Source organism: Galleria mellonella, unplaced genomic scaffold (assembly GCF_026898425.1).
Source record: "Galleria mellonella isolate WM207_F2 unplaced genomic scaffold, CSIRO_AGI_GalMel_v1 utg788, whole genome shotgun sequence".
In the NCBI taxonomy this organism is placed as follows: Eukaryota; Metazoa; Arthropoda; class Insecta; order Lepidoptera; family Pyralidae; genus Galleria; species Galleria mellonella.
Window position 1 is genome coordinate 468873 of NW_026442154.1, and position 23205 is coordinate 492077.

General features: G+C 31.7%; 3 protein-coding genes across 3 annotated transcripts in view; 2 read left to right on the forward strand and 1 right to left on the reverse strand.

Moving 5' to 3' along the window:
* The window catches only part of LOC113520202 (uncharacterized), a 200708-nt gene extending 199782 nt beyond the window's left edge, over positions 1–926 (reverse strand). The window contains exon 1 of the mRNA XM_031910459.2: positions 580–926. The gene's annotated coding sequence lies outside the window, so the exon portion shown is untranslated. The remainder of the gene's footprint in view (positions 1–579) is intronic.
* A 288-nt stretch (positions 927–1214) lies between these two features.
* Positions 1215–5495, forward strand: LOC113513267 (GTP-binding protein 128up). The gene is made up of 7 exons (XM_026897258.3): positions 1215–1413; positions 2108–2228; positions 2986–3161; positions 3563–3802; positions 4160–4328; positions 4885–5137; positions 5256–5495. The coding sequence occupies exons 1-7, from the start codon at positions 1372–1374 to the stop codon at positions 5356–5358; spliced, it is 1104 nt and encodes a 367-aa protein (XP_026753059.1). The 5' UTR covers positions 1215–1371; the 3' UTR covers positions 5359–5495.
* A 3391-nt stretch (positions 5496–8886) lies between these two features.
* On the forward strand, positions 8887–10749 carry LOC113513268 (centromere protein S-like). Its single transcript, XM_026897259.3, has 4 exons — positions 8887–9171; positions 9388–9545; positions 9823–9889; positions 10505–10749. Exons 1-4 carry the CDS (start codon positions 9130–9132, stop codon positions 10730–10732), a joined length of 495 nt encoding a protein of 164 aa, XP_026753060.2. The 5' UTR covers positions 8887–9129; the 3' UTR covers positions 10733–10749.
* The last annotated feature ends 12456 nt before the right edge of the window (positions 10750–23205 follow it).

Sequence of the window (23205 nt, forward strand, 5' to 3'; positions counted from 1 at the left end):
AAATGCATGGGATAAGTTAATACCGCTTTTTATTTTAATGTTTTTTAAATATCTGAACTACAGAAACTAATTCATGATTAAATACTATTTTTGAAGTTGGATTTTGTCCGTAGGTGAGCACTAATACAAAAATCTATTAAATAAAAACAATTTATTTAATAATTTAATTTTTCTTTCAATTTAAAATAGGAAATAAATTATAGGTTGTGGGTATTATATCTTAATTAACATAGAAGATTGATACCTATTTACTTTCTCTCCCGGAAAATCAAATGGTATAGTTTCATACGATCAAAGTTATGGGCATAATTGCCTAAAGTTGATCGTTTAAATCGAGTTGTTTGGGCCAAATGGTTTCGTGACAACCAAATGAATTTGATGGGTCGTTCATACAAATGTCACTTATTTAAATGTCATGTAAAAATCTAGATATAACCTAGATATGAACTAAATACGTAAACCAATTAATGAACTGATAATTTTCTTTGCATACCCTAAATCTACATTAAAAATATTTAGTACGTAAGTGCATATTAATTATTATTAATTAAAAGTATATCACAAATATTTTAAACTTACCTATCAATGAAATAACATATTCTTATAAGCTTATTTAAAAATATTTTCTATTCCTTATTTTACTTAATATAAGTTTTAAATGTAGAAGTTGACTTAAAATTTAATTTACACACAAAGCAAACTATTATTTACACTGCAAACTTCATCAAAGTGTGCACCTACAAATTCACTTTATAATATTTAAGCCATCACAAGAAACTAATGACATTATATCTAAAAATTATTTGCTCTCGGAAAGTTAGGCGAAGCAGGCGAACCGAAACAACAAACCCGCTTCCCGCCCCGACGTCCAAGGTGGCACTGAGGCATACCGGTATGAAATACCCGCAAACAGTTTTCCATCCACTGTTCCTTTTCTTGTAGTTACGTTGCGCAAACCTGCGGGGAAAGCATTTCCACGTGGTTTGTCTATTTATTCAAACTACAAGTAGCACCATCTATGGTAGGGTAAAAGAAGTTTTCACCTCAAATACGATTAGCGTTATCTAGCGGCGTTATGAAGAAGTATTTTATAAGAGATAAAAAAAAAACAGAGCAGTATGTCAGTAATGTATTTATTTCAAGTAGCAACATTAGTAGAATGTCAAAAATGTCAATTAGCTGTCAGTCATCTAATTTTGATTTGTCCTGCCAGTTTAACTGACAAGTTTCTGGAAAGGTGTCCACGAATGAATATCGGCACGCTTTCTTTTTAATTTCAATTCGCTTTAGTTATTACAATATTAAATAAAATAATTATCTTCTCTGTATTTAAAAACTGATTTGCATAAGTTAAAACATTAACACTTAAAAATGAGTACGATACTGGAGAAGATTGCTGCTATTGAGGCCGAGGTTTGTAACATAGGTTATAATTTTTGATAAATTACCTGAAAATATGATATTTCTAAAAAATAATTTATCAATGTTTGGTGTTCCATAGAATTTGTATAATATAAATATATCCACGCACCATATAAAGAATGGGCTATAAATTTTAATGTGAACAAATATATTGCTACGTTCACAATTCAACCTTATAGCTTCCATCTGGGATTACATTCACCATACCAATTTTATATATTATATGCTTGTTACCAACAATGTTGGTGTTACCAATAGTACTAATTAAGTAAGAGTATAATTAAGATTATATTTTGCATAAAATAACTTTAATAATAACAAAATTGTAGTCAAGATCACTTCAGAATTAGTAAATACAGTGAATACTCTATATAAACAACTTAGTTGAACCAATTTCAATAAAAAAAATTCTTATTGGCAAAAGTTGCTTATAGGAAATAAAGGAGTATAAAAATACTTACCGCCTGGAAAATATTTTTACTTATTTCTTTTACTAACTAAGCTGAGTAGAATAAATAAAATATAAAGAATGTTGCTTATATAGAGTGTTCACTGTATGTCTTTTAACAAAAATACTGACAATTTTTTATGTTTGAATTACCTAAATACTAGTTTATAGCCTTTACTAGATACCTTGTGAAAAATACTTATTTAATATTAATAAGAATTTTTAAATGCCTTACAGATGGCCCGCACACAAAAAAATAAGGCGACAGCACTTCATTTAGGCATATTAAAGGCCAGATTGGCTAAACTTAGGCGAGAACTAATAACACCCAAAGGTGGTGGTGGTGCCACTGGTGAAGGTAAGCTATGTTAATGTTAACACATTAAAATTGAAATGGTTTCTCAATTATAATAGACAGAAGGATTTAGATATAAATAAAGCAGTACAAAGTAATTTCTTCCTAATAGGAACATTTAATTTTGAATAGGAGCATATGAGTATACATTTTTACTTAATTAGGTATACATTATATATTATTTAAGTATACCATATTTATATAAGTTTATATATAACATATAAACTTATATAAAACTAATAGTATGTAATCTAAATAATGCCAAGTTCTGACTTACCATACATTATTTTCAACCGACTTCAGAAAGGATGCTCTTAATTTGGTTGTATGTTTTTTAATGTTTGTTACCTTATAACTCCGTCAGTTGTAAATCGATTTGGAACATTCTTTTCTATCTCAAAGGATATACTTGCATATTAGTTCTATAGAAATTTTAACAAAATCTGTTCAGTAAGTAGTTAAGTTTTTAAATCAAAATGACTGAATTCAATTTCTTTTTGGGGAAAACAATTATGTAATTATACTATAATTGATACTTATAAACAGATTTGTAATATGATGTGGTATTACTAAATAATGCTTTCAATACCATCTAGAACAATTCTAAATAATTCTTTTCTTTTTTTATTATAACTAGTATAAGGCAAACTTAATGCTAAGAGTATTATCTCCTTTAGAAATAATAAAATGTAAAAATTTTGTATCTAAAGTATGCATTAACATAATTCTTGTAAGTAATTTTTGCTAATTCATATTCTAGGGTTCGATGTTGCTAAAACTGGAGATGCCCGTATTGGTTTTGTGGGTTTTCCATCAGTGGGCAAGTCGACCTTGCTATCAAATTTAGCAGGTGTATACTCTGAGGTGGCAGCCTACGAGTTCACAACTCTAACTACTGTACCAGGCTGCATCAAATATAAAGGTGCTAAAATTCAGGTAATGATAATAATATTTCCTGTATGATGATAATTTAAGAGACCCAGAGATCAAATAGTTCAGCTCAGACAGTAAATCATATCTTCTTGTTGTTAAATATTTTATATTTATGTATGTTATATTTTAATTGTGATAATAACCAGATTGATTTGTGTATTTTTATTTTTTAAGCATCCCTGACCTTCTGATCCCTCATTGGAAGGATAGTCTACACATGCCAACTTCTGCAAATAATCATCTGCATGTGGTTATATAACTGATTGCATGATACGAACACTGAAGAAAAGCATCCTCAACAAATCTGGTTATTTTTACAATTAAAATATAATAATTTTGGTTTAACAGAAAATATTTTATTCATATACATAATATTAATTAGATGAACTATTGTTATCATCCAGCTTCTGGATTTGCCCGGAATCATCGAAGGAGCTAAAGATGGCAAAGGCAGAGGTCGGCAAGTGATAGCTGTGGCTCGTACCTGCAGCCTCGTATTCATTGTGTTGGACGTGCTGAAGCCATTGCAACACAAAAGACTATTAGAGCATGAATTGGAAGGGTTTGGCTTACGGTTAAACAAGCAGCCACCAAACATACACTTTAGAAAAAAAGACAAAGGTGGAATCAACTTGAATACAACTGTGAGTATTTCATTACTATCTTTATATATAATAGACATAACAGAGTATACTGGTTTGTCCATGATACCCCCCATGCATTGCCATTCCTGAGGATTCAGATGTTATTCCTCTGTACCTTGTAAATTCACTGTCATATCCCTTCTTTCAAACCGAAATACAGCCATGCATACACAACTGCTTCACGCTAGAAACACAAATGGGACAGAGGTGCCCAAGCAAATTACTTTTGTATAAAAGTCTTCCTCTGGTGTTATGAATATATAGTCCTGGATTGAAAAATTATACACTTTACCTGTCTATTGTGTCCTGGTATTTTATAATGAGATAATTTAAGGTTTTTTTGTTCTCATTGTCCAGTGCCCGCAATCAGAATTAGACCTCGAAACAGTGAAGACGATCCTTTCCGAATATAAAATCCATAATGCTGACATCACGCTCCGATACGACGCCACCAGCGATGACCTGATTGATGTCATTGAAGGCAATCGGATATATGTACCTTGTATTTATCTGCTTAATAAAATTGGTTAGTAAATCGTAAATCATAACATTTTACCGACTCATCATTCACTGTTGAACATAGGCCTTCAATAGATTACAGTAAGGAATGATTTTGAATAAAACACTTTTTGTTAGGTCAACCATCAACACCTTTGTCTTGCAAATAATAATTATATATATATATATATATATATATATATATATATATATATATATATATATATATATATATATATATATATATATATATATATATATATATATATATATATATATATATATTATATACATAATTAATAAAAAATCTCACAGCTATGTAATCCGTTATGTGGTAGTTAGAGGCAAATTTTATCAGTTAAAAAATGAACAATAAGGGGGCTATTAAATGATATTGGTTTGACAGCTTATTGACAGCTTATGTTAATTTCTATATGTATATGGCAAAATGAATCCTGTTCTTACAGTATGTAACTAGTGTAGGTATCAATGTTAAATTGTGCTTATACAAACATACTTTGATAATAATAAATACAATATTACTGTACTCTATTGCATCTAAAAATATATGATTTTTATTTTAGATCAAATCAGCATAGAAGAATTAGACGTTATCTACAAAATACCTCACTGTGTCCCGATATCCGCTCACCACAAATGGAATTTTGACGACTTACTTGAAAAAATGTGGGAGTACCTAAAACTCATCAGGATATACACCAAACCCAAGGGGCAGCTACCTGATTACAACGCTCCAGTGGTCTTGCATGCAGACAGAACTACTATTGAAGACTTTTGTAACAAACTCCATAGATCTATTGTAAAGGAATTTAAGTAGTAAGTATTATGTACTTTTTTCTTGCTAGCTGTGACTTCATTGGTGTGACCAATGTAAAAAATATTGTTTTTTTTTTTTTCAAAGTAATATTTATTTAATATTTAATTTTCCTTACAGTGCACTAGTGTGGGGATCGTCCGTGAAACATCAGCCCCAAAAAGTTGGCATTGAGCATGTCTTAGCTGATGAAGATGTTGTACAGATTGTCAAGAAAGTGTAGAGATTAGCATAAACTTACATGAAAATTTTGATTTAAAAGTATGGCCCTATTCACACGGCAGTTTTTACCTGGTTGAACATAAATGAAATGCATTTCAATCACAATAATATAATTTTTAATACTTAATAATATACCAATCTTGGCATTTTTATTGTAAAAAGTCTCATCGGAGATACGTGTCAAACCCAATGTCTTGATGTGTTAAATAATACTAATATAAAGAGGAAAGATTTTATTCTTTGTGAATATTTCATTATCAGTGAGTAACATAGGCTATATATATTTCGAAAATCTATCCACCTATGCCAAACTGGGCCGAGTAAATAGTATTAAGGTAAAACCTTACACTTTCGGCTTTTGTTGGTTTTCGGCTTTGGTTAACCGATGGTTTAGTAAAATGACATCAAACTCTATCAAATGCAAAGAGAATTATAAAAATTGATGACATAACAGTGTAGTATAATCAATAAAAATAATATGAACGAATTTAGAATCTCTTCTCCCTTTGAAAGTCGCTTAAAAAATTATCAACAATCATAGCTTATGGTGTCTCACTGCTGGTCAAAGGCCTACTTCAACTGCTTCCATCTCATACCAGTTTTTGTGGAACCAGCCAAGATCGTCTCTCCATCGCATACAAGGACTTAATTTTTCTTTTTCAGGGACTCAAAGTGTAGACATTTTTGCACACCTATTGCTTGCCATGTAACTCACATGTCCTACCCAACCCCACTTCAGAGTTGCCGCTATCTGAAAGTGAAAAAAAATAATGGACTATAAATTTAATATTTGGGCATGTTAAACAACTTACTAGATTACTAAAACGATTCACAACTTCATTCTACGCTATTTTTCAATACAATACCGATTGTAAATTTATAACTAATTTTCAACGTGCGTTTGTAAAAAGACCGTGTGTATAGGCCCTAAATACATCCATTGTATAAATACTTGAATACCCGAAGAGTATTATTTTCTCATATTAGATAACTTGCGATTCTATCGATATACTCAATATAAGGGTTTTTATGGTAATTTTTTTTTTCTACTTTTCGTAAACTTTCCAAATATGATTCTAGTATATTTTATTGGCCAACATCTTATAAATATTTACAGAATAAACCTTTTCACACGAATCAAAATACTAATTTCATATAACCAACTCGACGAACCTCTTTAATCGGATAATATTATGACCTTAGAGAGAGATGAATGATAGAATTGTAATCGCTAGCGAGTCCATAACAAAATGAGGTGGCGACGTCCAGTGTCTTTCGAGCGCTATCCGAAACGATTCTATCAATTAATTTGTTTGCCACTATTTGTCTAAAGGGGTTTTTATTTTAGTAATCAGTCTTATTGGTATTCTTCTCTATCACAATATATTTATTGCTTTTATACCTATAAATTTATCATCCTTAGAATGGATACTAGATATATATATATATATATATATAACAAAATATACAGGGTGAAATTGATCATTATTGTCCTTTTTAGGCAGTGTTCTACATTTGAAATTGAACATTTATAAAAAAAGACTTGAAACAATAAATGATAAAAAAAATATGGCTTTCTTTCCATACTAAGATGATCTGTATTAACACCATTTTTTTTATAATTTTTCGTTTTTTTATAATCTTTGGGCAAAATGTTCATGTTCACTTGTGAAACACTGTTAAAAGGATCCTAATGATTTCAATTTTGCCCTATACAGAAATATTTATTTCACCTCATAAACTTTGACAGACGAATTATTATCAAGCACTAAACTTTGTTAATAACTGAATTTAGTTTTTTAAGTGCAAATGTATGACATTGAGAAACTTTTCAGGTAATAAAAATAATTATTAATAAAAAGAAGTATTTTTAAATAAAAGGATTAGTTTTTGTAATTATCAATAATTACAATGTATTTATTGTAACAGATCATAATAATAAATAAGTTTCTATATTTTTTTTTAATTTTTAATGTTGGACTAATGCGTGATGACTATACAGGCAAATAAAAATTAAGTCTCTTAATATGCTGTGAGTTTTGATTACAGTAATTTAGTGTACTCTTAATTTGATTACATGTTAAACATTGGGATGTTTTGGTCTTGTACAGAATGCTCATTAAACTGTAAAGTTATTTATGGTTTTATTTCTTTTTATGTTTGTATCATCTACGAGTATGATAATATTATCTATAACAATATACTAATCGATTACTTACTGATTAAAAATAAGTTGGATCAAGGTAAGGCTCTATATTTCTATAATAATACTATTACGCCAATATAATATCTGTGATAAAAATAGGACCAATGGTTCTTTAAAAATCAAAATTTCTAGAAAACAGTACCTAAATATTTAAAACTCCTTAATTTTTTTTTTTTATACCAAAGGTGGCAAACACGTATATAGCCCTTCTGATGGTAAAGACTCACTGTAACCTATGAACGCCTGCAATACTAAGGGTGTCATGTGCGCGATGATAACGCTGATAAAATCTTAATATACCGTTTTGAAGAATCCCATACTGTAGTCTCTAGGGAAGACCGGCAGGGAGTATTCCACAGCTTGAGTTTTCATAGTAGAAAATTCCTTTAAAACCGCATCTTATGTGACCATTTAGGTTCAAGCGTGTGAGGATGAATTTCCTGTTGGCGAGTACCGTACGATGGTAACGTGGCTTTGGGCATTATTTCAAACAATTCCTCAAAATACAGTCCGTTATATAAGCGGTAGAATACAGAAAGGGAAGCAGTCTCGCCTTAAACTTAAGGGCTCGATACCACCTGTGAGTTTGGGATTGTTGATAAATCTCATAGCTTATTTTTGAATCAAGTCAAGACGACCAAGCTGGTAACCATGCACTACAACTCACCTATAAGAGCAATATTCCATGAAGTGACGGACTTGCGACTTATACAAAAATTGTCCTTGTCTCAAGGTAAAATACCTTTTTTACCGTTTCGCTCTTTTGATCACCCCGAGCTTTTTGAACGCCAGCTTGACCCTATCTTTTAGATAACCCCGGAACTCTAGGTACAATGCTAGAGATGTCGATAGCGCGGATCCCAACATGTTAGAAGATGATAATGAATTGTTCCCGAAATAAATTAAGTCTTATATTTTTAATACTTGTCTAAACTTCAGGGAACAGGATTCGTAAAAGTATCCCCCTTTACAGATACAGATCATTTATTTATAATTACAAAATCACAAGTCCAGATTTATTTAATTTTGTATTCGACTTAAGTTACTTGTATTTCATAAATTAATGCTATTGTTTGCAATTATTATTTTTGTAAAAATATCTGTCTTTGTCAAATACAATAAAATCTGTTAAAGATTTAGAAAAGATTTCGGACCTTGTTCTTAGAGATTTAATGGCATAACAATCGTAGTAGATAAATTATCTAAACTACCCTATCTGAGATCACAGTTGCGATACTATTTTATTGGTATTATTTATTATTCCTGACAGCAATATAACCGTTACCATATATTTCCTTTGCCTGCCTTTCTCACTCGGCCTATAAGAAAAAAAATAATGTTTTTTTTTCATTATAAATTACAATAAACTTCTACCTAGGTAAACATTTTAGAAGAAAAATCAGTTCATCAATGTTGTAATATTACTTTGATTTTATTAAATAACATTATTCGTACTAAATTACTAAAATAAGTAATACATAGCAATATTGCTAAATAAGTGTACCGAAAGTGTGGTTATGTTTATTCCTAATCTTCATTCTTTTCTTCAATTTTAATGTCTTTCAAATGAAAATAATGGCCAATTTCGAAAACTTATCATCAACTGAGGTAAATTCTCACTTTTATTTATTTATACTTATAAAAATAGTTAAATCTCAATGCCAATTTTCGAAACAATAACAATATAAGAAAAGTAAATGGTGCCATCTATAAAATTTTTATAATACTAAAATGATAAACGCCCTAAAAGAGATGTTAGCATAAAAAAATGTAGTCATAATAGAAGTTAATAGATGGCGCTGTTAAAGTTTTTGTTTATTTCAGAAAATTCGCGCTGCCCTTCATAGAGATGTACGGTCCATGTGCTCAGAAGCTTGCCATTTATTAGGACTGGATGTAACCAAACCAGCAATGGCCGTGATATCAGAATTAATTTACAAAAAACTAATTGTGTACGGGTCCGATTTAGAAGCGTTTGCCAAGTAATTCCTATTTTTGTCTACTACCTACTTACATAAATACTTACTAGACTAATATGTATTAAGTCTTTTATTTAACTTTACATGTATATATGAAAGTAATTCAATATACTCCTCAATCCTCCTTCCCATAGGAGGAGGACATAGCCTACTTTAATCTCGTTAGCCCGACGCCTTGTATTTCTAGGTTCCTTCTTTATTTTGTTCCCTTATCGGTCTGTCACTGACATCCTTTCTGAAAAGAAAAATACATATTTTAAACTATATTTTCATATTTTAGACATGCAAAACGAACCATTATAAATTCTGATGACGTCAAATTATTGGTGAGGAGGAATCCTTCATTGGTAAGTTCTCAAACAAGTCATAACGTATTTTATAATTTTGGACACGGGTCATAATAATCGACTACACCGCCAAAAAATAATAGGGAGTTAGAAAGGTTTATAATAGTTTTGATTGACCTAACGATTGTTAGTAAAGAAAAAGATTTATTATTGTTATAGTTTTATATTATCTGTGGTAATGCGAACTGTGAGCATTGCTAGCAATAAAGATCGACCTCACGGTTTTCTGCATACAGTCTTGCGTGGTTAATCCACCACAACGTAGTAATCGACCTGACTTTATCATCCTTTGTCATTCCTCGCGAATTAACCCAGTTTCCACTTTCATCCCATAAAAAAACTTACCGTAACTATAAACATATATCTATTCGTCTATAGTTACAATATAGATAAATATATGATATGATAGATTATAGATAGATATTTATTTGAATTACTTTCAGCACGCAAATAACAACAGATAGGTTTAGATATATATGCAAAAAAAAAGAAAAGAAATAAAAGAGAACCTATGCATTAAAAGGAAAATATTTTACAGTAATATGTAATGTAAAAACAACAGTATACTAAAGCCTGTTTTAAGTTAATTCTGAATCCAACATTCGATTGTTACAGAAAGCTCGCTTAAACAACGCTCAGTCTTCAATCAAAGCAACAGTTGTTAGAGATAAACGTCGAAAAACAGTAGTTCCCGTAAATAAACAAACAGATACGACTAAAGAGAGACCAAAGGAGGACGAAATAGCTGTATCAAAATCAAAGGAAACGGAAAGAGAGGCAAATAAAATAAATGATAATTTAGAAATGGAAGTTAGTGAAATGATTGATTTAACATTTGATTAAAGTTTAATTTTTTTATACCCGTAAGTTTTTATTTATTTATTTATTTCGTCAACCGAGTGAGTTTTAGGCTCCCAATACGCTCACCCAGGAAAGCATCAGTGCAGTCATGTGTATGTGTTATACACATGTATAATTAAATGAAATAATATTAATTACATTTAAATCACATAACAATGAAAAAAGAACATATTTATCTGAACACAAACACTCTGTGGTCATCCGTCATTATTTGAAGACTTTTGTGATTTAGCCATTTAATATACCACCTTACTTTCTGATGGTCACGAGTTTGATCCTCGCATAACACAAACATTTGTATTTTTTTTTTGTAGGGTGAAAATGGTATGGTAACCCCGCCTGCGCTAACGGGATACGCTGGCTGAGCACCAGTGAAGGGTGATAGATAAGAATGAAAACAGGCCAGTTAGCCCATCATGATGAATTCATCAAAAATTAACATTGATAGTTTCCAGGGGGAACCGCGAGGAGGTCGACCTGGTTGGGTATATTGCTAGCAATGGGATTCTCAGTCTCCATTACTAACAATCCCTTTTCCCCCCAAACATTTGTATTTATGAGTATATCTGTTTGTATCGGTCTGGATGTTTTTATGTATTGTTGTATTAGCCGTTAACTATTCACTGAACATAGCCTCCCTCATAAGGGATAACAACTGATATTTGGGCTTTGGTGATGCTTTAAGATGGATGCTGCTGTCCATCCATCCACCATAAGCTCTCTTAGTCGCCTCCTACGATACCCACAAGTAAGGAATGTGTGGCCTATTCTATACCGGGACATACACTTTACACGAGGCTTTGTATTTATTATTAAGTAATAACTATCGTGAGTCCATTTATGATATAATTAATACTGTAAAAAAAGGCTTTACTCACGTTTTAAATTCAGGGATGCACGACTAGTTTCTAAATTAATAGGAGCCCTTATTCATGTGGGCAGTTCACGGCATTGTCGCGGACAACACTGCGCAATCAGAGCAAGCTGTTTGTGGCTGCATTTAGTTCAAAACCAATCAGGGATCTCCGAATTTAAAACGTGAGTAAAGCCGACAAAATTCATTTCAATATGTTGAGTATTTACAAAAAAGTATTTAAGTTTTTCTATCATTTGTCTAGTACCTATAGTACAAGCTTTACTTAGTTTAGAACTAGATGGCGCTGTATAATATGTCCAGTGGTATTTATTATTATGGACCATAGTCAATGGTTAGCGTACTGAGTTGTTACCAGTAATAATAATAATTACTATAATAGGTAGTAAATATAGATACTTGTTATCATATATTTGACGGACAGGTACGTATAAATGAGCAAAGCAAATGCACAGTCGCGGTCCGCGGGCGTGCACCGCGCCGGACTCCGCCAAAAAACTCGTTATAACGAAACACAATTACTCAGTGACAGTGAAATGTGTGGAGTCGACAATATTTTCACAATAGATATTTTAAATGATTTATTACTAACTGTATTCCGCGGCTTGACGTGTGTGAATCAGTATATGAAGTATTCTATGTGCTAAATTGGGATATAATCTACACGTGTAGCAATTTATTCAAATCCGTTCAGTACTTGTTTCGTGAAAGAGTAACAAACATCCCATCATCGTTACAAACTAACACATTTATTATATTAAAAATATTAATAGGACTATCACGGATGGTTTTGCAAAAACAACGATGTGAAAGGGGATGAACGTACATAGGTATGGTGGAGATATAAATGAACCTACTATATGTGCTCAAATATACCGTATTCTATCTGAGTCTACCGAACCGGCGTGCCTACATGAAACGAATTGTGGATAAAGCAGTTTTTTTTTAATGGAAGATAATATAATGATAACCCCGCTTAAGCGGGGGTAAAGGAATTGTTCATAATGAGATTTAACAGCACCATTGCTAGCAATACACCCAATCAGGTCGACTTCCACACGGTTCCCCCTGTAAACCATAATGGTTAATACTCATTCAATTGGTCATTATGGGCCAATTGACCTACGTTCATCCTCACCTGTTACCCTTTACTTTCTTACAATTACCATTCCATCTTCGCCCATTAAAAAAAGCCCCTATACTGGCGGAGCACCACTGAGGGATGATAGATGATAATGAAAAGGCAGGTCAGTTAGTCCATCGTAATGAATACACATGGAATTCAGCACGATAGTTTCCAGGACGTCCACGTAGAGGTCGACCTGCCAAGGGATATTGCTAGCAATGGGACTGGTAATTCGCATTACTGGCAGTCCCTTCCCCTAGCAGATATAGTTTTTGTCATAATTAAAGTTGGATCTTTTTGTGAAACACTATCTTAAATTATTTCTTTACAAATATGTACGAGTATTTTAGCTAAAAATATTTACTTTTCTGCGACTTTTAAAATATGAAAAGACTATATTTCTATATGTTCCGTATAAAAAACCTCTTGTATTCTGTGTAAACATAGGCCTCATGTTTAGCAGTGGATATTTAATAGCTGATATGATGATGACGATGATTTGGGAAGATAAATTCTACTTTCTTCTTAAAGTTAATAATAACTGTATTAGTATGATTTTACATAGTTTTTCACACGGCAAAACTGTCAAATGAACAAGTACATTCTCTTCGTAAAAAGCAATTTTAATCGTACACACAACCATAGAAATAAACTTCGATATACTTTGTAGATACATTTGATTGTAACTATTTTTTTATTTATTTACACTTTATTGCGTCAAGTAAAAAAAATAATAAATACAGTAAATATTAATGAAAAGTAATACAAAAGGCGGCCTTATTGCTAAGTTATCTCTTACATACGAGTAGATGTTACTTAATGTTTACATAGACTTTAATTCGCAACAAGCAGTTTTTTGTTTCGCAAAGATTCTTTATAAAATTAATATGGGACTAATACTGAATACGGGATGTGTCTGCCATTGATTACCGAAAGAATTGTAAAAGTCGGTTTAGAAAAGGCGTCGAAAATAAATCGGAAGGTTTGATAACTTACTTGTTTAGGAATATGCTTACCCTTTTTTGCATAATGGTGGAAATTTCCATCATAACATTGATACCCAAAATGATTTAAAAAAAAAAGTTTACTTTAAGTAGATCGTGTTCGGATACCTTTTTAATGTCCATTGCAGAAAAAATAAACATAGCTGTCAATTTTATTTTTTAGCCATTTTTCCTTTAATTTTGAATATTAATTATATCACCTTGATTTATTTCGCCAATAAAAAAAATCATGCAAAGAAGGGTTAAAACGAAAAGTAACAAAATATCTAACAAACGACTAACTCCGCTTAATATGAATAATATTTTTGCAGTGAAACGCCCAGCAATCAGATTAGAAGTTTATTTAATATTACAACAGTCAACGACTAAACACACATGGCTACCTAGGTCTCACACCTTTTTTGACACACGCGGCAATGTTGCCAACAGATAAAAACAAGGTTACCATTCTACAAATAATATTATGCACAGATTACACTGTTTATATCTAATACTGCTCCACGTCATTTCATGTCCATCGTAGTTAATTACTCCTATAACGACAGTTAGAGCATAATGAGATTTTTGCAATTCAACAGTAGCACATTACAGGGTGCTGTTTGTCAACCCCCACCCCGCCGCTGACCGCCGACCGTGGGGGGAAGTTATTAGGCAGGTTTGTTAATGAATTTCATGCAAACACGTATGTGTAAGACAGGTAGGTATTGGAAGACTACTCTTTATTGCAAACATAGTGCGAATTTAAAGTTGCTCAATAATATTTAATATAATAGTTATAAGTTTGGGTGACAACAGAATAATTTTACTTAGAGGGAGACTTTGTACAAAAGTCGTTTGCTTGCACACCTCTGTTCAATTCGTGTTTCTACCGTGAAGCAGTTGTGTTTACATGGCTGTGTATCGGTTTTAAGGATAGGATATGGCAGTGAATTTACAGGATACAGATGAAAAACACCTGAGTCTTCAGGAATGGCAACGCATGGGGGGTATCATGGGCGAAACAGAATACTCTGTTGTCTATGGTACTGCTCATGCCTATAGGCGACGGTTACCATTTTCCATCAGGTGGGCCGTCAGCTTGTTTGCCATTCTAAGTTGTATAAAAAAAAATCTGTTTAGATATAGTATAGTTTTACATAGTTTTAATTTATATAACCAAGTAATGCGTAATGGATGCAATTTCACAGACGCTTTCCAGCAGTCCGTTCCGTAAAGACCTAGCTACCTCAATTAGGAAGCTGTAATTATCGACTGCGTCACTGTTCAGACACTCGATGAATATGCACGAGGTACTAGGACCAATTGGACTTAGTCTTGCTTCCAAGCACTACTTATGTTAATATTGTACTTTGTGACCCGTTCAACGCTTTAACACTTATATGAGGCCATAGCTATCTTGTAACCCTATCAACATTACAAATGAGAAAGTTTGTAAAAATCTTTTTTTTTTTGTACAATGATTGTGTCAGATATCAGAATTGCTGTAAAAATAATTTAAAAGAAGTATTAGGTCTATCTTTGGACACGTTGTTTAGTGCAGCGAGAAATCGGAATTCATGGAACACCTGATGTGCAACTGTGATCATTGGCCCAGGATTGATCAGTCCAGTCCGTTGATCCAAAGCCAGGAAACTAGAGATATCTTAAACCGTGGGATATTGTAAAGGTAATGCATAAAATAATAATATGTATACTTACTGAATAAATTTTCTAAAGTCAAAATTATTATAATTTTAGTTTACGTTGGTCCATAAAACAGTAGTTAATCGAAATTATCAAATAAAAATATTAAGAGAAGTTTAGAGAAATGGCACGAAAGGCCTCAGTGTACGAGTATGTAAAATATCCCCTACTAATTGGAATGACAACATCAAATGCGTTGCAGAAAGTCAGTGGATGTAGATGGCTCAACTTATCCTTATGACGGTCTATGGGGAAGACCTCAGTAATGGACAATTAACGACTGAAATGAATATGATACTGAGTAATAAATATCCAGACTTTACAAAATTTACATCTATTAAATAAAAATCAATTGGCGAATATTTATAAGTGCATCACTTTATTAGGGCTGCACTTATTTAGGTAATTTGTGTTGTTGTGTTTTTAAATATCAGGACAGGGTTTGTATGTAAGAAATGTCGATAGATAAGGAAATTGGATAATAATAAATTGGATAGACAAGGAAAATGGACATCTTGTAAATTTAACAAATGCAACATCTTATCTACAATTTGTTTTTGGCAAATAAATTTCATTTCATTTCAATTCGGGATAAAAAATCTTCCTAATTTAAAAAAAGTGAGGGAGATATTAAAAACAACCGAATTAACAGATTTAGTCCCATTTTCTTCATTACTACTACTATGCAAAGCTGGAGCGTGCAACTGATTTATTATATTAATAGGATATTACTAAATATAAATATAAGTGAATATAAATTATGCACTATTATACTAATGAGAGGACTAGTAGCATAGAAACAGACACTTATATATATAAGTACAATCATTACAAACATTCAGATACCGTTCTAAGTGAAACCGTATAGTATTCGTCAAACGTACTTATTTAATACGAGACAAAAGTCGAGAGAGAGTCGTATCTAGGGTACAGTCTGGCTTGCCTAGTAATACTGGAGATAGGCCTCCGGTGCTCATTAAAATATGTAAATGCTGCGAGACATTACGCAGATAGGTGCTTCTGACTTATTGGCTGGATCGCGGTAAGCACGTATTGACAGTTCTAAAAAAATAGTTTTTTTTTTATTAATTATGGCAACAAACTGGCTTGTGTAAATATAACATAAGACGCATTATAATTTCACAATAAAAAACCTTTATAGAGACAATAATAATATTTTTTATATTACATTACATGATTAATGAAGTCTCATATGCATGCATAAGAAATATGTATAGGTATGTATAACAAACTTAAAATATAAAAATATACATAAGTACTGAAGCTACAAAAAAGAAATTTAATTTAAAGTTATTAGTTTTTGTTAATTAATTTTTCAGAATCGCAGAGCAAGTAATCACTACGTTATATTCAGAATATTAAGAAATATTTTTTTTTTAATTTGACCAAACTAACCAGACTTGCGTTTTGTTACATTTTCAAAAAAAATATTTTTAGTTCTTAACACCAATTATGACTTGCAGAGTATACATAATTATGATTGAATATCGCCATCTTCTGGAAATTTCTTTTAATCTTTTCTAAAAAACCTTAATCGAACTATTGACAATATTAAAAAAAATTACCGACTCAGTTCAACCGCTCTTAAGTGATGCGCTTACAACAAATAGCATTTTTATTAGATTAGTACTGATTGGTATTAAAAGATGTGAAAAAATTATTTGTTTTCTCCTGTAAAATCAAAAATCAAGTCGAAAAGTTCATTTCTAAGTAATGGAAAATTTTTTTCTTTATATATACTATATATGTATTTACATACACAGCTTTATACAATAAAAATTACTGAAATAAAAATAAAAATACCGATTTATTTTATCGATATATTTTATTGGTTGAGAATGCCTGTAGCATTGTCCGCTTTTTGTACCATATTTTATTGGTGAATAAAGTTAAAAAAAAAATTATATATAAATAACTACAAAAAAATTAAGCATAATAATTAATTTTGATTTTTAATAATGGCAAATAAGTAAGCCCCTCTAATGAAAAGTAGAAACGTTCGGCTGTAGACGTGAATAGCTCTCATGAGGACTTGTCCTTGAGGACTATGGTGTCATACTTCTGTACCCCATATTTTGGTGCCAGCATAGAAAGGACCACCCCTTCTCAATGGGTGTCGTAACAGGTGCTTAATGGAACTTAATTAGTCGAAGGATGTGTAGTGGTGTCCTTCTTAAATCATCACTAAAACCTAACTGCGGTTGCCAATCCATCTACCAAGCGTGGCAACTAAAGGCAAAATCCCCTTATGGGAAAAGCCTATACCCAGCAATGGACAGTTAACAGTAGTAATTGAAACTAAACTGAATTCACTGTTAAGCCTATATTAAAATAAAGAAAAATTAAAAGTAATAAATTCGATGGTAACGTACTGTAAGGTAAAGCGGGTTAAATTTGTCGCTACAGCATATCGCTATCCGCGCTCAACTTGTGAACGCATTACTCGTCCGTGGTGCACCTACCGCGCGCAACTATTTAGTATCATTACAAATGTCGCTCGCTGTCCGCGTGTCCGTCTGTCTGTGTGCCGGCCCCGAGCTACCGTTCCTTATTAATAAGGAGTATTGGCGTAGTCAGTGTGGAAGTGGCTTTTCTATTTCATTTTTATACTTGTGTACACTGGGGTCGTATTGGGTATACCGTATTACTATTAGTAAGATATTAATTATGACAATTTGGTTTATTATTGATTACAAATGCACAAATTAACAAGTTGTTGAGTAACCATAATTCTATAGAACATTTATTCTTTGAGTAACTTCTAAAAAAAAATTGTCACTTTATATGTCATAGACTTTTCTATAAGCAGCAGTAACTAGTTTATGAAGTTTTTCCACACCGTCTGTGGTAATTAATCTTATCTATCAGTCACCGTTGCGGACTCCTGATTTGAAAATCTTGAGTATTATAATACCTAGGTACCCAATTAGTGGGTGTCCAGTTATTTCACTGTCTTACAAATAAGAACAAAGCACTGAAACATGTTTCTTGTCAGGGAATGTTTATGTAGTACCTACTTTATATATATACATATATATACACCTATCCCCACCAGCGTATCCCGATAGCGCAGGTGGGGTTACCATTCCATTATCACCCATTAAAAAGAAGTACTGGGGCGTTATCCAGTATACTCAAAAAATAAAAGAAAGCCTCTTCCACATAAAGCGAACACCATTCGTTACCTCAGAGCCGCTGAGGTAAGCAAGTGTTGTTTTGTTCCTCCGTACTCCGTCCCGTCATTACGTGCCTTCAACTCATTACTGGCAACAGATCACTCGCTTAATTTGTGCATTTCCGATCTACAGATATTCAAATTTCAACCCTAATGACGCACTGCGAATGTTAATAAAATGTTAATGCGGCGAAAGCGGACTCTAGTTTGCAATAAGTGACATATTTGCTTGACGTATGCAGCTTGTTTGCTACAATGTACGGAGTCACGACTGTTTTTTTGTTTGCTGCATAGCTTAGTATAATTTTAAATATTCACGACTGTCTTCGACATTCTTTTAAGTTGTGTTATATAATTTAAGTTGTCTAAGTAATGAAATGTAAGTGAAAGTTGCAGGTAAGTAGGATAAAAAAAAATTTTACTGATCTTGCGGAATATTTCAGTCTTATTGCATGCAATATAAACTATCAGATCTATGTATACACCGATCCCTTTAAGAATTTTCGGTTACTTCTTAGAAAATATATATCACAATAATATGCAGTGTGGTCTAGACATAGAACGGGTCACCTTTTTTTCCCATGACGTCGTAAGAGGCGTCTAAGGGAACTTAATAGTCGATGGATGAGCAGCAGCGTCCCTCTTTAAACATTACAAAAGCCTAATAGCGTTTGCCAACTCGCCTGCCAAACGTGGCAACTACTGGCAAAACCCCTCAATAGAGAAAGGTCTAGTTTTCTTTTGTTACCTTATAACACCTTAATACATATGGGATAAAGAAGGACATATGCTACTTTTTAATCCTTTCATTAAACATATCCCGGTCACACGGACGAAGTCGCGGGTAAAAGCTAGTATTAAAAATTATAAGAAAATCTTGGTAAGAATATAATTGAAAGACTTCAACGAACGACTGTACATTTAACTAAATATATATAAATTCCTTAGCCTACTACTACCTACTGATTAAAAATACTTACCTTAATTAATTCACTGGCAAAGATAACTATAATAAGCTTTGAATAAAGCAGTCCTACGCAATAAGTGGTAGCCGTGTTAAAGATATTCGCAGTTTGAATAATTCATTATAATCAGTGCACTTACTAAGTCCCGTTTTGTGCTATTTATGCACAAAATTGCAGTGGCACGGCTCGAATTAACCTGGGTAATGAGATAAAATAGTGCATGTACGTAAGTTGATAATAACGTGTCCGGATCTTTGGTGCCATGAATAAGCAATATAAATTTTAAATAGTACAAATCGTTAGATTTGTCATATGTTAAAGTTGTCATATATCATTGACTAATTCTTATTTTTTAAAAAGAAAACAAGCGAGGTATTTTTTAATAGTCATGTAATTTATTGTTACATTTATATTTAGAGAAGTGATTATTTTTGTATAATGCAATATCATTTTTACTGTGATTTTCACTCGCAATGTCATAATATCACACTTGCTACTATTTGCTATTAAAATTCAATTTATGTATAATTTTTATGATGACAGCCCAGTCGGCCGTCTAACCGAGCGCAGCCGATCACTCACGAATAAATCTGAACGCAGCGAGTATCTGCGATTTCATTTAGTGTTATTTGTAGATGTCACTATGAAGTGATGTAGCTGGTGTGACATATGATTTTGCGAATGATATATTTTTCATTTGTAACATGTTAAATATTCCAGAACAATTTTAAGATGTACCTAATACTTCACTCTAAATTTTAATCCTTTTGAGCCCCTTCTTTAAAGTTTGACATCTTTTAGTGTTTTAATTAATAAAAAAAAAATCTTTAACTTATGTGGATTCTTTAATATAAATTGAGAACTAGTACATATATAAGTATATAAGAAATTAATATACATCCTTTACTCGCTGCTATATATCATTAGCGCAGATAGAGTTGCCATTCTTTTATCATCCATTAAAGAAAAAAATCCATTAAATAATATCCTATATTTTTAATTTACTATTTCAAACCAAAATTTGCCTTGCTATTTCTCATATACCGTATCCTATATAAGTCCACATCTGTGATGTCACTTGACTGCAATGGGGAACAAATTCCTGTGTTATCCGAATGATAATTAAGCGATATGATAATCAATTGCTCTCCAGACCGAGTACTGTGCCCACTAATATTGACGCGTTATGGTTTTAAATTTAATTGTAATATAATATATCGTAACTGGTAAACCGATATGTTTTTTTTATTCTTTAACTTCCGGATTACAAATATTTTATGTAGTTTTACCATTATTCTTTCCATTATTAGATGAAATTGGTTTATGCCAAAGTAAATCATATTTAAAAATTTAATTTACATAAAATAATTATAAGGATGAGTGATGTTACTCAACCACACTGAACAGATATGAATAGTATACAGGGTAATTTTTAAATTCTAAATCACGCGGGAAAAGCTGCAGCTAGATTGAAATTGTTTAAATTTTTCAATGATATACTTTATATATAATTGTATTAGTTATTAATAGTAATTTATAAACAATTATTATTATTATATCAGCCGTTAACTGTCCACTGCTGAACATAAGCCTTACCCATACGGGGAGTTTTGCCAGTAGTGGCCACGCTTGACCGGCCAAAAAAATAAAATAAATGTGACTAATTGTGCAAAGATAAAAAAAAAAGAATTCATATATTTTAAATTATATAATCTTTCTTTAAAATATTTGCTATGACCTGACTTGATCAATGTTGAAGCTGTAACTTTAGTAGTAAAGATTTATATTGTTACCACATGAAAACGCAATCAAACGATTCAATTGAATTGAATATATGCTGATTATATTTGTTAAAGATATGTAAAGGTAGGTGAGTTTTTATAGATTTATTTAAACTCACTTATTTGAACTTAATTATGCGATGGCTCGCTATCTGTTACTAGGATTTTTTGATATCGATGATATGTGCTTATAGTAGTTAGCTTATAGTATAGATGATAGGTGCTTCTCACATTGAAAGCATAAGCTTTCAATGTGAGATTTTTCCAGTTGGTATGTTTATACTTTCAATGTGAGAATCATCGCGATCCCATGGATGATGACATTAAGCCTGTTATGGCTACATGCAAATAAATTTAAAGTTTTTATTTTTATATTAATAAAGCTTTAAGATGATTGTATTTTAATACTTATTAATGTGGCATGATACAGAATAGTAGGATAAGCAGACGTACTCGTATTGGTAATTTATAATGATTATTATACATAGTTTTCATGGTTAGATTTAATATATTCGTATTGATATTCTGTATTTGTCCATTAAGTACCACATATAGAGGGAATGTGTATATTCACTTAATTTACTAATGTCAAACAAAGCTTTATAAATTGATATTAAATTTTGCGAATTTCGAAGCATTAATTGTACGATTATGACCGCTTGATAAGTTAAAACGCTATAGTCCTATTAATATTATAAACGAGAAGGTTTGTAAAGATGTTTGGATGTTTATTACCCAATTATGCTTAAACAGCTGAAAGGATTTGAATAAAATTTGATACATGGATAGCTTATATCATAATTTAACATATAGGATACTTTATTATATTAAAGTACGTAGAAAATAAATAGTAACAATATAAAAGTTGCTGGTTATTTTATTAGAATTATTTTGTTTAATTTCATTACCAGTCTAGTGTCAACCGCTTGGTATCTAAACTTTGAACGACTAACACTAGGCTTCGAGCAGGGATCTAATAATTTGTCTGGAGATGCCTCGTTTAGAAGCGAAACATGTGTCGCAAAATGTGCGTGAACAAAATGATAATCGTAAATTGATAGCTAATATGGCTAGGATGATTGTAGACTTTCTCGTAGTAATAGAGGTGGTCAATCTTCGAGTGTTAGCAGTCACACATAATGGTAGCGGAATAGAATTATTCCATTCTATATATATTCTAGACATTAAAATAAAAATTTTAGTTTATGAATAAATAAAATAAAAAAAAAAAACAAATAAACAGTGATATGGACTTCTGCAAGATAACACTTAGTTCAGTTAAATATAGATAGATAGATAAATACTCTTTATTGTTTCCTCTGTAAGATTGCAATATACAGTTTATTGTAAATATAAACAATTACAAGAAAATAATACACAGAGAAAACAATGAAATATATATATATATATATATATATATATATATATATATATATATATATATATATATATATATATATATATATATATATATAATTTACGCTGCTAGTTTCCAATCATAATGATGAAAATAAATGTATTTGTTTAGATTTTTCAATTACAGGAACTTAATGAGTTGTGCTGGAACATAAAATAATAAAGCAACCAATGCTGTAAACATGATTCGGCACGCAAATGAATGATAGTTATTTATTTTTCGATTGTACTGCGGTTCGTCGGTCCGACGGACCAAGAATTAATAACCGGGCCCTGTACCCCTGACCGCGGCAATCTGTGCTCTTTTTGAGTGTCCAACAACATTTTTTTTGTGATTTTTTCTATTCAGCGCCGATAGTTTTCTGTGGTCGGTCACAGTTCCCGCTTTTAATCGACATTCGAATTTTTAA